The sequence below is a fragment of the Aptenodytes forsteri genome, unplaced genomic scaffold (genome assembly GCF_000699145.1).
Source record: "Aptenodytes forsteri isolate BGI_AS27 unplaced genomic scaffold, ASM69914v1 Scaffold209, whole genome shotgun sequence".
NCBI lineage: Eukaryota > Metazoa > Chordata > Aves > Sphenisciformes > Spheniscidae > Aptenodytes > Aptenodytes forsteri.
The window spans coordinates 1,471,263-1,486,452 of record NW_008795034.1 but is presented as its reverse complement, the minus strand read 5'-3'; the positions used below and the strand labels follow the sequence as shown (position 1 = coordinate 1,486,452).

At 45.7% G+C, this 15,190-nt stretch overlaps 1 protein-coding gene across 1 annotated transcript in view; it reads left to right on the top strand.

The window, feature by feature from the left end:
• WBSCR17 (Williams-Beuren syndrome chromosome region 17) overlaps positions 1 to 15,190 on the top strand; it is a 216,900-nt gene that overhangs the window by 188,257 nt on the left and 13,453 nt on the right. Inside the window, exon 7 of the mRNA XM_009276396.2 lies at positions 11,657 to 11,842. Within this exon, the coding sequence (XP_009274671.1) occupies positions 11,657 to 11,842 (186 nt within the window). The remainder of the gene's footprint in view (positions 1 to 11,656; positions 11,843 to 15,190) is intronic.

Genomic DNA, 15,190 nt, shown 5'->3' with positions numbered 1-15,190 from the left:
GCTGCGCTTCTGGACATTAATGTCACCTCAGATCTCCTAATGGAGTTGCAACCAAAGGTGCTCTTGTTCCAGTGGGTTGGGTCACCCTAAACAGTGCAATAGTAAATATGTTCTGCCTTCACTGGGTTTCGTTGAATTAGGTTTAGGGCTCATGCAAGCAGCTTTGCCAGCAGATCTGGAGTATTTTCTTAAGGTACCCTGTGATTCTGTAATTATTATAAATAATCCAGACGTGCATGTTCTCTGTAGATAGGGAAAAACATGAATTGACCAAGAGATATTTGCCTTCTTCATGCCACCGACACAAGGCCCTTTGTAATGTGGAGGACGTAACACCCAGGCGTGCAGATGTGTCCACGACAGCTCTCATCAAACCCATGTGAATCCTTTCTGCATTTGACACAAAGCTATTGCTGTTGCTGGTTAGAGAGAGAGGCTGAAATCCTGGCTCTGGGAAAGACAATGGGAGTTGTGCTGCTGATCTCAGGGAGGGCAGGACTTAACATCCAAACAAGGCTTTGATCAAGATTAGATTGTACAGGAGCAGTGTTAATACTGTTATTAATAAAAATAGGAATTCAGCTGGTTTTAAACAGTGCTGTGTATAATGGGAATAAAAAACCCATTTTGCATCAGACACATTTTTGCTTCTATCCCTTCCAAATCTGTCCCCACTCACTGCACAGCCTCGGTCCTCTTGCCTATTGCTTTTGTGTGCTAGTTGAAGGGTTGAATTTCTGGCTGCTGTGAGCAAGTTCAAGTCCTCTGAAATCAGTGGCCATGCAACCAAAGTACGTCTACATCAAGGAAATGCTGTGGTCTTTATTAAACCAACATCTAACAGTGAGTACGAGACCTGGCTGCTTGCTCTGGAAACTTTTGAAGATGAGAGAGCCCAGATGGATAGCCACCAAGGTAATTCAATGGTCTTGGAGTGTTTCATGGATAGATCAAGCAGCTGCGCCACAGTTACCACCCTAAACGCTGCCCCCAAAGACAGGGCTTCCAAATTTAAAATCACAGCTCCAGCTCAGCGGCTGTTCTGTCCTGATGGGAAATGTTTCAAGAGTTGGCCAGACTTGAAGGAGTGATGTTCAACAGATGATGGCGCCTACCACTTTTGAGATGAGCAGCTGTTAGTAGGTTATTAATCTTAGAGAGCCTTTGCACAATGCTTTACCTGCACATGTACTAGAATTTTAACATCATTTTTTAGCAGAGGTTGAAGGCTGTCTGTGACAATCAGTGGTTTTACTGATGATAGCTTCAGAGCCACAGCAATTGCTCAGGCTTTATACCTTCATACTCGCTTTGAGTTGCAAAGTATTCATTATTTCAAAGTACAAGACGGCTCCACTGAAGAGGGGATTTTAACACTGCCAGAGAAAATAAGCAGATGGCAGAGTGAATGGCAAAAATATGACAGAGCTGCCCTGGTCTCTAACCATCTGGTTTGGACCTTAGTTTAACATTTCAAACTTGCACACACCGTCTGCAGCAGACCTGGTGCTGGGCGGGGGAGTGCATTGGGCAGTAGCACGTAACAGCCCGCAGACGAGGATGGCTTACCTCAGTAAAATGGGCAGATACTTCTTCCCCTCTAAAACAAGGGCCAGACGACAGCTAGCTTCCAAATTTCACTTGTCCTGCCTGAGCTGCCCATAGCTCATTACTAAAGTGACAGGTGTCTGTGGCAACGCAGCATCGCTCTTGGTTTTGGCAGGACCAAAAAAACAGGTCTTGTGCTGGCTCCCTCCAACTCTTCTGGACATCAACTCTGAGCATTTCCTCCTGTCTAACCCACAATCAACTAAAACGCAGCAATAAAATTCAGAATGGTGCATTTTTCAAAGGAATGTAAATACCAGTGGCTCAGACACATCCCACCGGCTTGGAGCTCCCTCTGCCTCGGCGGTGGCTGGGTGGCAGAGCAGGCTCTGTGCACCAGTGATGGGCAGGACCCTTTGAAGCCCCTCCTAAGATGAACAAGATCTAAAACGAAGGTAGAGAGCCTTAGATAAACCTGACAGTTTGTTTCAACACTGTTGTTCAGAATCCTTTCCAAGCATAATGAATGAGAAAGACCGTGGCAAAAACATCGGAGAGCTTAGGAAACATTGTCAGTCTGGCTTTGAGCACTGACAAGGCATAAAATACCTCGTGTGTGTACACATCTGTACGTACTCATAGGCATTAACACCAAATAATAGACACACACAGACACTGCATACGTTTCCTCCCTCTATATTTGCATGCTCTAGTTTTAAACTCATTAGCTGCTCTTTTTGATGAGTTACTTGAGCAGTTTTCTGCAGAGAGGATAGGCTGAGTCACATTCAATCGTATCCATCTATGAACATCTATGGAGGAGCTCGGCTTCCTTCCAGCGCCTTCCCCATCAGCGTCTGATGAGAGGATATCTATAATTACAGATCACAAAAGCCGCAGTCGTGATGTGCTGGAGTTAAGAGGACTGGAAGGAGCTCAGTGGAGCCGGGGTGCTGTCAGCTCAGGAGCTGCTCTATCACGCGCCTGCCTCTCTCTGCATAAATAATTCTGTTTCAGAACTGCCTCTTATGGTTAAAATGATATATGGCACCTTCCCCCCTCCTCCTGCCGCTCCCCACATGGAATCGTGTTAGTCCAAAGAACAGTCTACGAATAATTTTCTCTAAAGGCTTTTTTGCACGAAAAATAGATCAAAATTTTGTTGAACTATTTACGCTATTTTATTTTTACAGCTTTGACAGAAATGGTAATGGGAAAATGAGATCAAGATGCTTTTGGTACATTACTGGCAATAAAAAAAAAAAGAGCGACCTCCAAGTTCAGGGTCAAATGCTGCAGGTAATTTCTGTACTACGAGTGTGTAAAGCCCAGCATGTTCTTCTCCTTCTGAAAGGGCTTACAGGTATTGTTGATGCTGTTTTTAAGGCACTTGTCTTTTACGAGTCTGTAATAATCTTCGCATTATACTATTACAACACAATCAAGTCCTTGTCATGCTGCCAAGGCTGATCAGATAACATCAGTGTACTGAGGAATTTTAGTACTAAACTTATTAGGAGAGACCCAGATTTATACCACGATAGTTGCAAACCAGTTCAGCGCCTAACTGGAACTTTGTGCTCTGCAGGAATGCGGGACTCAGCCATATGGGAGCTGGTGATACCAATTTTGGCTCCAGCTCCAGCCAAGGATGGGAGTTCAGGTGTGAGAGCATCTCTCCAGTTTCAGCAGGCATTTGCAAGATGTGGATTTAAAAATATCCTGTTCCTCTTTTTTTTTAAAATAACTTTTGGAAGTGCTAAAATGACAAAGCTACAGTCGCTCTGGTTGCTACAGTTTAGTTTTGCAGCAATTAAAATATCAGTCCCGATGCACTGAGAAGCGAAATGCTTTGTTTCAGCAGTTTTTCTGAGCCAAGAGGATGCGGACAGTTGTCATTACAGCTAATCCTCCCCGTGCTGTGCTTTGTGATCGGAGTCTTTTAAACGTAGCTTCCCACCAAGCCCATTCTTATGTACCTTATCTGGTGATAAAGTCAAATCAATACCTATTGTAGCCAGGAATGATGCACTGTTTAGAACAGGTTGTGTTGCATTTGCTGGAGAAGCACAGCATAAATTTTTCATTGGAAAAGCCTCCAGTTTGAGCAAACACAATTGCGGTGTGTATATCATTCTCCTTGAACTGTGGCAGCGCAGAGAAATCACTACTTTGCATTGATGTGCAGCTTGCTTTATTCTAACGTCTCCAATATACCAAATGTTAAACTATTTATGTTCCTTGGCGAGTTAAGAGGACGAAAACCGTAGCTGTTACCTGGTATTTCTATAGGTTAGGAATTGTGGAGTCAATTGTGCACCTGAGTTCCACTCTTATTTGGCATTTTTAAGTGGCCATTATAAAAGGAATGAATTTAGTAGTCTCAGCAGGAAAGCTAAGACATTTGGACACTGGACAATCTGCACATTTCTGTTATTGGTCTGGCACAACATAGACAGGAACCTGTCCAAAGTGGTATCATCCATGAGGATAAAATCTGAGAGAAGGAAAGCCAAAACAGAAAAAGAATTTATTGTTTTAACTGTAGTATTGCACTTCCATTCTCTGCTTGGTCAGGTGAATATTCAAAAATCATATTTTAAGGAAATGGCACATGAATACCACACCTGATCTGGCTGCTTGGCCCTGATAATCTCAGAAAGGGTTTCTGTGGCCTCATGAGGGATGAAACAAATCTACAGGTTTAGCAACGAAACTCCTTTTCCTGTTTTGGCTGCAGGATGCCGAGTCTCTCGCTTCTTCATAGAGGTTTCCAAGATAATTTATTAGTTGTTCAGGATGAAGTTGTGTTGAGATTTCCAACAAGAGGAGGGTCTCTGTTGGGTCCATCAGTGCAGACGTTGTCCCTACCCACCTGGTGTTGCCTTCTGAGATCGACGTACCAGAGGGTTTGTCCCTCCTCGCGCTGAGAAATGCTTCACCATCCGGTTGGTCTGGTTGTTTGCCTTGGCTGTAGATACAGCACTGCAGCCTTGCTGGATCTATAGCAAAATGGCCTCAAAGGGGGTACAGTCACTGCTTTTGTATAAATTCTCACACCACCAGTCCTCCCTTGATGTGATCTGTGAAAATCCACATATCCAAATTAAAAGGCAGTCCTCTTCAAGGAGTGCTGGTGTCCACCTGCAGAGATCATGAATACTATATTCCACTGCGGTGGAAGTAAAAAGTTCCCAAAGAGAGCTGATTTTCCTTCTTTTTTTTTTTCCCCTCTATATGTGGTTTCTTAACTCACCTTCATGTAATTCAACATTTCTACTAAGGTTCTTGTTGTGATTGTTGCATGAGATAGTGGCATTCACAGTAGTTTGAAGGAGCACTTCAATGATGATATAGGATATAGAGTGTGTGTGTATATAGATATTAAAAAAAAAAAATTATCCAGCTTGCTGTGTGTGAATCATGCAACTTCTGATTGTCACCCATAAACAGGCATCAGCTAATGGCATGGAGATGTTTATTTACTAATATTTGGATTTAACAGGCTCGCTGTGGTGTGTGTCTCTCACCGCTACATTACAAGGACCTTGTGCCAGGAGAATAAAGGTACTACTGCTAAGTTATACTTGTTTTAAGTACCAAACCATAAGGCTTTCTAGAGGAAGTAAGGCCAGCACACTGCCTTTGCTCTGTGCTGAGGATGCTTAAAAAACAGGCAGGTACCTCTCTCTTCAAGAGGGATTTTAAGTGTAAGGGGTGGTTGCCCAAAAAATGCAGCGTGTTTACCTCTCCTTGCACAAGCTGTTGCTGTGGGAATCCTTGACCCCACTGCCTGGGGGTGAGGAGTTTGGCTTGGGCTTCCCTGCCCCACGTCGGCATTGCCTGCTCGAGTCTCATCCCTGCTGTCGCTTTGGGCACAAGGAATTACAGAGGTTTTGGGGAGCGACTTCTTCATCCCATTCCTGACCCTTTCGCTGCTCTGGCATCTCGGGGACCAGGATGTGGCAGCGCGAGCTTGGGCCTGGGGACGTCCTCCCATGATGTCCTGCGGGGACGTGGGATGGAGCACGGCCAAAACGGGAACAGAAAGGACAGAAACAGCTTCAGATACGTAGCTGGAAATGTATCTGTAAAAGTGTTGTTTCTTCTGACAAACGGAGTAATTTGGAGAGATACCATCTCTCAGAACTATACGAGGGAGCATGTGGAGAAATGATTATTTCTTTGCCTTTTTTGCTGTTTCTCAATTTTATTATTTAGGTCTTTGTTCTGATACATTCCTTATTATTTTAGCTGCCCTGGGTAATTGTGTTTTTCCCTTAACTTAGGAAGTTACTTTTAAAAGAAAGGAGGGGGGTGAAGATAAGGCAATGCTGTTAAATGGGAAATCTATTGCTAATTAAGGCATGATTTTGCTAATCACCTTAGAAATGAAGTTATCAGCTGAAAAAGCCTGGAGTTTGTGTAATGAAAGTTAGGAGCGGGTTTTTTCCCCCCGTTTCCTTCTGTCACAATACATTCAGAGATTAAAAGTTTACCTCGCAGACTCATCTTGACACCATTAGACATGATGTCTCTTTGCATTAACTGCAGATGGGCTCGAGCTGTTCTAGGATATATTTCAGTCTGAATAGTTAAAATTTGGCAAAGGTATAAGCCACTAAAGTCAGGATCCTTTAATGGGAGCTGTCAGCGTTCCTTATGGATGTCACGCCATGCTCCAGCTAGAATGCCGCGTCCAGGACCCAAGGTAGTCACTGTCCCTTCTTATTTTTTGTTATTATTATTGTTAATGATATCCCAGGGATGAGGAGGAAGCACAGCATTATATAAGGCAGTGACCCAGGGGTGCCAGTAGTATGGTTTTTCATCTGGAGAGGCTGATGGTTGAGAGGAGAAGGTGCTGTGCTGGGGCAGGGCACCATCCTGGCACTCTGTGGGCTGGAAAGGGGTGAGGGACCGGCCCCAGTGTTGCCTCTGATCTTGCAGAAGTCCTCTCTTTCTCTGATGTTGGCTTTCTTTGTGCAAAAAACAGATGGTGAGCCCAAATTCCCTTGTATGGCTTGCAGCCGTGTGAAGAGAAGCGCGACGTACGAGTTATTCTGTCATCCCAGGGGAAGCAGCCCCTGCGTCAGTATTTTCTGATGAAAATATTCTCCTTAAGTTAATAATTTCATCTTCTGCTTCCCTGCCAGTGGGCACCGTGGCATAGCAAGGACTGGTTGCAGAAGGCTGGGGAGGGGAACAAGGTTTTCTTAATATATATGCATTAAAACTTCTGTTTTCAAAGTTAATTTTTTCGCCCATTCTTTTGCTAGAGCTGCAGCCGTGCCTTCCCCTGTGTGTGTCCTTTGCTGCTCAGCAGGCGCTGGCTGGACTTCAGTGCTGCTGCACCTGCACCCAAGGGAGGGAGCCCCGAGGGGCCCCCGCTCCGTGGGGTGAGCGGAGGGGGACAGCATGCGGTGGAGAAAGCAGCTCTGACCTGCTGGATAGGATGGGGTGAGACAAGGCGGCAGCCCCCCGTGCTCAGCAGCATCCTCCTGCTTGCCCCAGGTGGCATCCAAACACATTTTCTGGGTTGCTCCCTGCAAGCAAACCAGACCTGTAAAGCACTAACAGCACCAGCACCGCCAGCCTCAAGGCATGAGCCTGACCAACCCCTCCAACATGTATTTCTAGCCCTGCTTGTCTGGGGAGCGCAGACGATGCCTTGAGCCTGGTGTAGCACAGGACGGGCTTTTGGCACCCTCCTGGGTGGTGGGTCTTCTCTGGGTCACCCTTTTCTGCCTGGCTGGCTCCTTTGACATTAGGCAGATCGCCAAAAGCCCTTTTGTTTGAATAATGCTCCTTGAGAGTAACTGCTGGCTCTGGCAGACAGGAGCAAAGCAAACTGATAGCCGCAGTATATTTTTGAGGGCAAAGGGGATCGTGGACAGTAATTGTTCTTAACTGCTTAATGCTTTGAAAATTGTTTCTGTGGCTGTTGCAATGAGTTGGTCAAGCGAAATTGGGATTTTCTCGCTGTCTCTATTACACGCGCAAAGGACCATCGGTACACTGTGTTTTGTGAGCAGTCTTCCATTCTCCCTCCATTACCAGGAGTGCAGGGGACGTGCACTTCTTCAGGCAATGCCAGGGTGTCTCCTCCCTTGGCTTGCTTGCAGTCCCATCTAACAGGCCTGGTCACCGCTGTTTTCCAGGATGCTCCCAAATGCTACGTTTACTTATGCCCTCGCTGTCATTAGGAGTGACATGTAGAATGCTCCACAAGAGGAATGTAAAAACAACTCTTCGATTTTGCAAATGGAGGCCTGAAGGCAGATGGCAGAGGAGATGCTGATGTCTTGGCTGGGAGGTGGAGGAATATGTTGCTATTGAATATTGCCGAGTACTTGCACGCCCACACGAACATGCAGGTACACGTGCACAGGAGAGGCGCCTGCACCTCCCTTGTAGCTCTGCTGCCATACTGCATCACGCCGAATCTGCTCCCCATTTTGGGTTATCCCCAGTGCAGGTCACTGAGATGCTGGCTGTTTCACGAATGCTTTCGCACACCCGTGACACCTTCGTGCTTCTGGAGGGTGATTAGAAAGCAAAGCTGGGTCATCCCATCGCTGGAGCAAGGTGATGCAGTCTCGTGCTAACCAGAGTTTACCTCCCATACATGCAAACATTTCTAGAAAGTAGATGGCCAATGCAGTTTCAGCCGTACTCGGACATCTCACTGCTTCAGAGGAATTGCTGCTTTTCCACGCTGAGTTCTTAGGACGGTGACATTTTGCTTGGAAAATAATTGCAAGTGTATTACCCACGAGCTTTCTGAAAAACACATCAAAGATCTCTGGGTGATGGATTTGTTTTCTGTTTGTTTCTCTGGGATTTCTTCACTAGAATTTAGTGTTAACTGGTTATTTATAAATCCAAGCATCTTTCTGTATATTTGATTACTCCTGTGTGTAGACTGATGGAGAAGTTATTGAGTCACCGTCATTTACTGGAGGGGAATGCTTCTATTTTTAATTCTGCGTCTCCTTACAGGTGGATGAATGGCAAGCTAATAGTTGTGTTGAAATTTGAGTGTCAGAAAATAAGGGAGAAACTTGAGACTTGCTCATCATATTTAACCCGCTGTGTTACATACTCTACCTTGAGTCTTTAAACATGCCTTTACATCACATCCTTGCATATTTTATAAAATGAAGTGATCATGATTTCATCCTTTGTAGGAAGCAATATAAAAGACTGCCTTGTTAAATAGACTAAACATTAATTCATTTGACAATACCTTATTTTTCTGATTGGTCTTAATGTTGTGCTGGCTCTTGATTACCCATCTACTAAGAGATAATTCTTCAAGGAAGTAGCAGAAACAGCATGCTGGACTGATTGTCCTGTTAATGCTGTTAGTTGCAGTACATAGAGTATCTTAAGCGATTGTAGGTTTATTTGCTATGAACATGAAAAATCTACTTAATAGGAAGGTCATCTATTTGTTAAAGGTCTTTGGTGGGACAAATGGCTGCTCAATAGGGACATAAATGAAGGTTCCCAAAGAACTTTCTGCCCTCAGGGTCTGAGTGCCACAGGGGTGGACTTGCTGCAGGTTGGGACATTAGGGCCAGTGACCTGAGCGGAGGCGGCTGCCTCTGCGCGTGTGTGCACGACTGAGTGTGGCCTTTGCCTGTGGCATGTGGACACAAGTGGCCGAGATGCATCAGGGCATCAGCCAGGTGATGACTTCCAGCCTTGCTGGAGGATGGAGAGTCTGCTGAGACCTTTTGGTCACGGTGTCTCGCAGTTCATTTCATGTTGGCACCAAGAGAACAAAGTCTGGGGCCTTTCTCGGGGCCGTTCACCGCTCCACAGTTGTGGTTATTGCAAGGATAGAGCATCACGCTAAGCTTGTAGGGCAAAGACACCTCACGCTTCATGGCCATGGAGGATGTCTCCTGGATTGCGGTCCCTGTGCTGTCACCTGTGGACCTGTTCACACGTGTTTTTGCATGTCAGCAAGAACAGAAAGTCCTTGCCAGGCCACGTGGGAACAAGCAACGTCTCCGTGGGGCCATGGATTACTCCTCTGTACACAGAGGACAGCGATGCTGAGTGCGACTTGGCCGTTACCTGTGTAATAATTCTCCTTGCTCCCATTGTTACCAGCAGAAATGGTTATAAATGTCTTGTAAAAATACTTAGATTTTTTAATTTATAATGACAATTTAGGCTTTATTTAGGAAATAGAAATACGGTCTTTCCTTGCATAAGTGCCTTTTTTGAATTAAATTTTTACTGATCTCTCTGGAACTGGCTTGTGGATACGTATATAACCAATGCCCTTTGCACAATGCCCAACACTCTTTCTCTCTCAGGTTATCACAGTATATGCATTTCAAGATAGCTTGTACAGATATTCCAGAAATCTAGGAAAGCTGTCTAGCATAAAGCCATGTGAATTATTTAACTAAAGCACGGAAAGACAATATTGCACCTTTACTGCTAGAGGCGAGCTTGCTGGAAAACGACATTTTAATTACTTCACGATTTTTACATTTTTAAAATAATTATTCTGATCACAAATCAGGACAAAACCTAACAAATCCCCAAAACTACAAAAACAGGTGGTGCTGGGGATCTTCCAGGACTGGCAGGTTTATTCAGCGTTGCGGTTGAACCCAGCAGCTTTGGGAGCACCCGAGGGCAGCGCTCGATGCTCCTATTTCACCAGGACATTGAGAAACTAAAGAACTGAGCAGGCAAGAAACACAGGCGGTTTCTGTCAAACTATTGCCTTGGGAACACTCCTTTAAAAAATATTTTTTTTTCTTTAGAACTACCTTCTTTACTTGTTACTTGCTTTGCCAGCATGTGGCGTGTTGCAATACTTCGAGCAGACCTTGTGGACTTTGCTGGCCAGAGGCGAGCATGGTTGAGGCTGGGTAGGAGGGACGGGCATGCCCCTCATCTCAGAGATCAGCTCTGAATTCGCTCTGGAGGCATGAAATTGTATTTAAAAGTGATCAGAAAGGTCAAACGGCAGAACCGGAGTAAGGTGGGATTTTTTTGCTACATGTTTATGCACCAGCTAATAAATGGGGCTCTGATTTTTTGATGTGGGCTCCTATATTCTACAGCAATCCAAGCGAGAACAGCACAAGCAGCAGGATTACCCCAAGGAAAGACGTTTCCCTGCTGTACTGTCCCTTACTTGTGTCGCCTGGGCTTGGAAAGTGCACGTGCCCTGCGTTAGGTGTGCCCAACCCAGCGCTTAGAGATTAAAAAGGGCAGCTGATACAACCAGGAGGCTCCTCATGGTGCCAGGAGAGCGGATTGATCAGGGTCGGTAAAATTTAGGGAACGCAGATGGGATAAAAGGTGGTGAGCCTGGAAGAGATCCCAGAAACGATGGGTGTTACAACAGCTGTGCAAAATGATCATGTGGAGCAGACTGCAAAATAGGCGAAACTGGGTTTATTAGGCCTGTTTGGCATATGTGTTTGTAATGATTGCCTGGTGTCCTGGATATGTGTCTTTAATTTAAGATAAATAACTTCTTGGTGAAGACAAACAGGGAGGGAAGAACCCAGGTATGGCATGTCTTTCTCTGAATTGCCTTTCTGTGTGAGAAAAAGAAGATCTCAAAAGATTTTATTAACTTGTATACTGTGATTTAAGGGAATTTTAAACAGCATGTGAAAGAAAAACAACGAACAAATGTTTTCAAGGGGGAGAAATCTGTCCTGGCCATATGTTTCACTGAGTCATCCCTTCTGCAGGAGGAGATCTTGCAATTGTTCCAACTATTCCAGTCACTAATCCTTTTTATTTAGTAGCAACATCCCTGTAAACTCAGCACCCAATCCTACAATGCGTTAATACCACGTGCTGGATATAGACCTGATCCTCTAATGTCCACACGTGTTTTGCTCTGGGCACACGTTAAATTCTCCCTGCGTGTCTTGCCATTGAGCAAAGGCCAAACCTGCTCATGGGTTTCCACTTGCCAGCTAGATGATGTGATGCTCTGTGCTCGTCAGGATATTATAGAAACCTCAAAACCCACCACGTTTTTCTCTTTAATTCATACACGGACCCTTTGCATCATGGCAGAACCCCGTGCTGACGGTGTTGTGCGGTTGCGTTGCAGGTGTGGCTGTGCGGTGGCAGCATGGAGGTCCTGCCCTGCTCCAGGGTCGCTCACATCGAGCGCAAGAAGAAGCCCTACAACAACAACATCGGTTTCTACACCAAGCGCAACGCCCTGCGGGTGGCCGAGGTGTGGATGGACGACTACAAATCACACGTCTACATCGCGTGGAACCTGCCGCTGGAGGTATGGGCATTGCACCCTATCCTAAGTCTTCACTTTATCGGGTTAAAAACTTGAATTACAGAGCATTTACTGCCCCCAGGTGAAGGAGAGCTTTAAATACCCTGGGTCACATCCCCAGCTGTGGAAGTCAGCAGAGCTCCCTTGGCTTTGACGAAGATGCTGCAAAACCTGCAGACTTTGGAAGAATTCCTATGATTCACATCAACCTTTTTATTTTCATTTCTAAAAATTAAACCTGTATTGTAGTGTTTATCTCCCTGTTGAGTGTTTACACAGCATGAGTTTATGTCATTACACTGCTCTGCAGATGGAGTCTGTCTGTAAAGTCGGTTGGCAGAAGATTATTAATATCAGCATCATTAGTGCATGAGTTTTTTTCCTGCGGCTCGGGCGGGTCCGTGTCGCATGCAGCCCAACTCAGGTTTCCCAGCTCGCAGATGCTGTCGCTGCCCAGAGCTCACTGCGGACAGTGTGTGGTCCAGGTGCCTGGGCCGTTTGCTTTCCCAGCGTTGGGAAAGTAAAGGCCATCAGCGCTTAGAAACCGTGTTCAGAGGTAAAGGATCGGAGGTTGGTGGCTCACAGAAGGAGATCCCCTCCCAGCAGCACCACATGCAAGTGCTCCAGAAGCACTCTTTTTAAATAGCTTTGGTGGTTATATTTATTTCGGCACAGAAATGGATAGTTTTTCTTAGATCTGACATGTTGTTTTTCATGTAAATCCTGCCATGTCGCAGCATGGTGCACCTTTGGAAAACCATGGGGTCCTGCCAGCAAGACAAGCTGACCATGCCCAGGGGACACATCCTGCACGTGGACCTCTCTAGGTGATTCCCTGCACTTCTGTGTAAAGCTCTGTAGGCTCCAGGAGGACTTTATGTAGGTCCAAGGCTGCTGCTTGGGCTCTGGTCTCCGTGCAGGTTATGTCTAATCATGAAACCCAAGAGCATCTCCTGCCTCCCAGCTCTGAACGCTGCCTGGAGTGCACTGGGAGCACCCCCAGCTGGGCCAGGCCCCCCATCTCCTGCTTCTGGTCCTGCCAGAAGAAGAAGAAGGGGTGGTAGGGAGGGGGAGGCAGCGATGCTCTCCAGGTGATGGGTAGGATGAGGATTTGGGATGCCCTGCAGAGCCCCCCGACACCCACTCCACTTGCAGTGTACTTAAGCATGAGCGCTGGGCTGCTCTATTCAAGTGCGAGGAAAATCCGTTGCTACGAGTGGCCAGACCCCATGTGAGCAGTGATTTACAGCCACCCTTTTGGTGCTAAAAATAAACACGAAATGTTCATACCTTGCAGATCACACCCCTGCAGAGAGCTGCTGCGGTCCTGATCCTGCTGCAGCAGCATCCCCGGCTGGCAGCGCTGTGCTCTGGGGCATTTTGAAAAACATTAAAACATAAAAACATGAGCTGCTGCTGCTTTCTGAGGAAAGGTTACATCTGGGGAGAGTTACTGGCATTTAGAGCCATGGTAGTTGCAACTTTGTACTGCATTAGAGAACAACAGGTACCTGGGAAGGGTCGATGAGCTGCCTGCCCTGCCAGTTTGTCATCCTGGGGGTGGTGGATTAGTTCGTTATTGAGAAATAGATGAATAGAGATGGAAAGAAATGCTGTTTACCCAACGAGCTGCAGGAGGGCACTGGCTGTGATGGGCACCGCTCCAAGCGTTCGGAGAGGCGGAGAGTTGCCTGCAGGACTAAGTGATTTCAGGTTTCTTAAAAATAGGTTGCAAGATCCAAATGCCCATAGGCAGGGATCATAAATGACTGCAGGTTCAGCCCCAATCCTCGGGCTGAATCCTTTTTAGAGGTGAGGCACCATGGTCCTGCTCAGGAGCAGCTTTGGAGCGCGGCAAAAAGGGATTAAAATTCATCAGGAAGCTGCAGGTTCTGTACGGCTTGGAAAAGGCAGCATCACACGAATTGGCACTGGGGGTGGGTCTGGGGAAACAGATCTGGGTTACCCTAAAAACAATTTGAGATTTTTATATAGGTCTTACCAGTAAAATTGAGATTTAATTTTAGAAGAGCCTTGTTTGACAAGTGGTATTGTGCAGGGGGTTATGGATATACACTGAATTATTTTGTGACGCCACTATATTCAAGACCAAGCCAAACCCCATGCACTGAATATTTCAGGTGCTGACTGGCTTGTGGTCCCGCTTTGCTCTGTGTCCCATCTCGCCCACTCAGATTTCAGTCTGTCCTACCTGTCTACACTGAATCATCTTTATTTTTACCTGTGAGCTACCAGTCGCGCATTAAAATGGTGTCTTCTCTAAAGCAGAGTGAATAATTCATTAGAAGATCATTACAAGCGTTGTAATGGAAAATTGCTTTATTTGATGATCACTGCAAAAGACAAGAGCAGGAGCTAAAATAGAGTAGAAACGCAGACACCTGTAGGAAGGAGTAAAAGGGGCTGCAATGTGCCTTTGGTTTCCTTCACCTGGCTGCTGCATTAGTTCCCCAAATTCTGTAATGGAATAAAAGGTTAAAGGGGGAAGGCTCTCTTCAGTCCCTGCTCCTGGCTCCTGTAAGATTATTCCTCCGGGGACAGATACCGTAGCTTTGTCTGCTTTTAAATCGGCTCGAGCTGTGAGGTGCCTCTGTGCCTCCAGGGACACTATTTCACCGCGTAATTGTCCAAATTGTCAAGAGGTTTTTCTGAGGTTCAGCCTCAACTTCTCTTCTCCTGTAATTTTTATCCTTTATTCTTAGCTATCTGCCTCTATTATATATGAATCTTAAGCCCTTCTCTTTTTTCTTCTTTTCTTTTCCCCCCCTTATTTTATACCTTTTAACCGTGCTGTCCTCTGCGTTGCCTCTTAATAGGGTCACACACCCTTGGTGTGTAAGGGGAAGGGGTTTGGTGCTCAGTCCACAGACAGGGGTTTGCATTTCCAGGATTCAGCACATGACCATCTTTTCAATCCTGATGTACGTATAATGTTAAGCTCTTCTGGAAGTCCTGTACATCACTACCTAAACGGCAGATGAGATATTTTAAAAATACTTTGTCGTTGTGCCCATGGACAAACTCATCCTGATGTACGTATAATGTTAAGCTCTTCTGGAAGTCCTGTACATCACTACCTAAACGGCAGATGAGATATTTTAAAAATACTTTTGTCGTTGTGCCCATGGACAAACTCAGTCTTTTTCAGATGCATCCAAAGCCCAGGGGAATCGCTTGGAAGATTCACCTCTGTTACACTGCACTTCTCATTTCCTTCAAAACCTTTTCTTCTCCATTCAGATTCTCTTTTCTAAATTACTTCCCAGGACCAAAACGTGTCCAGCATCAGTCTGGTGGCCATTGCAAGGATGCCTTCAAAACCTATGAGAG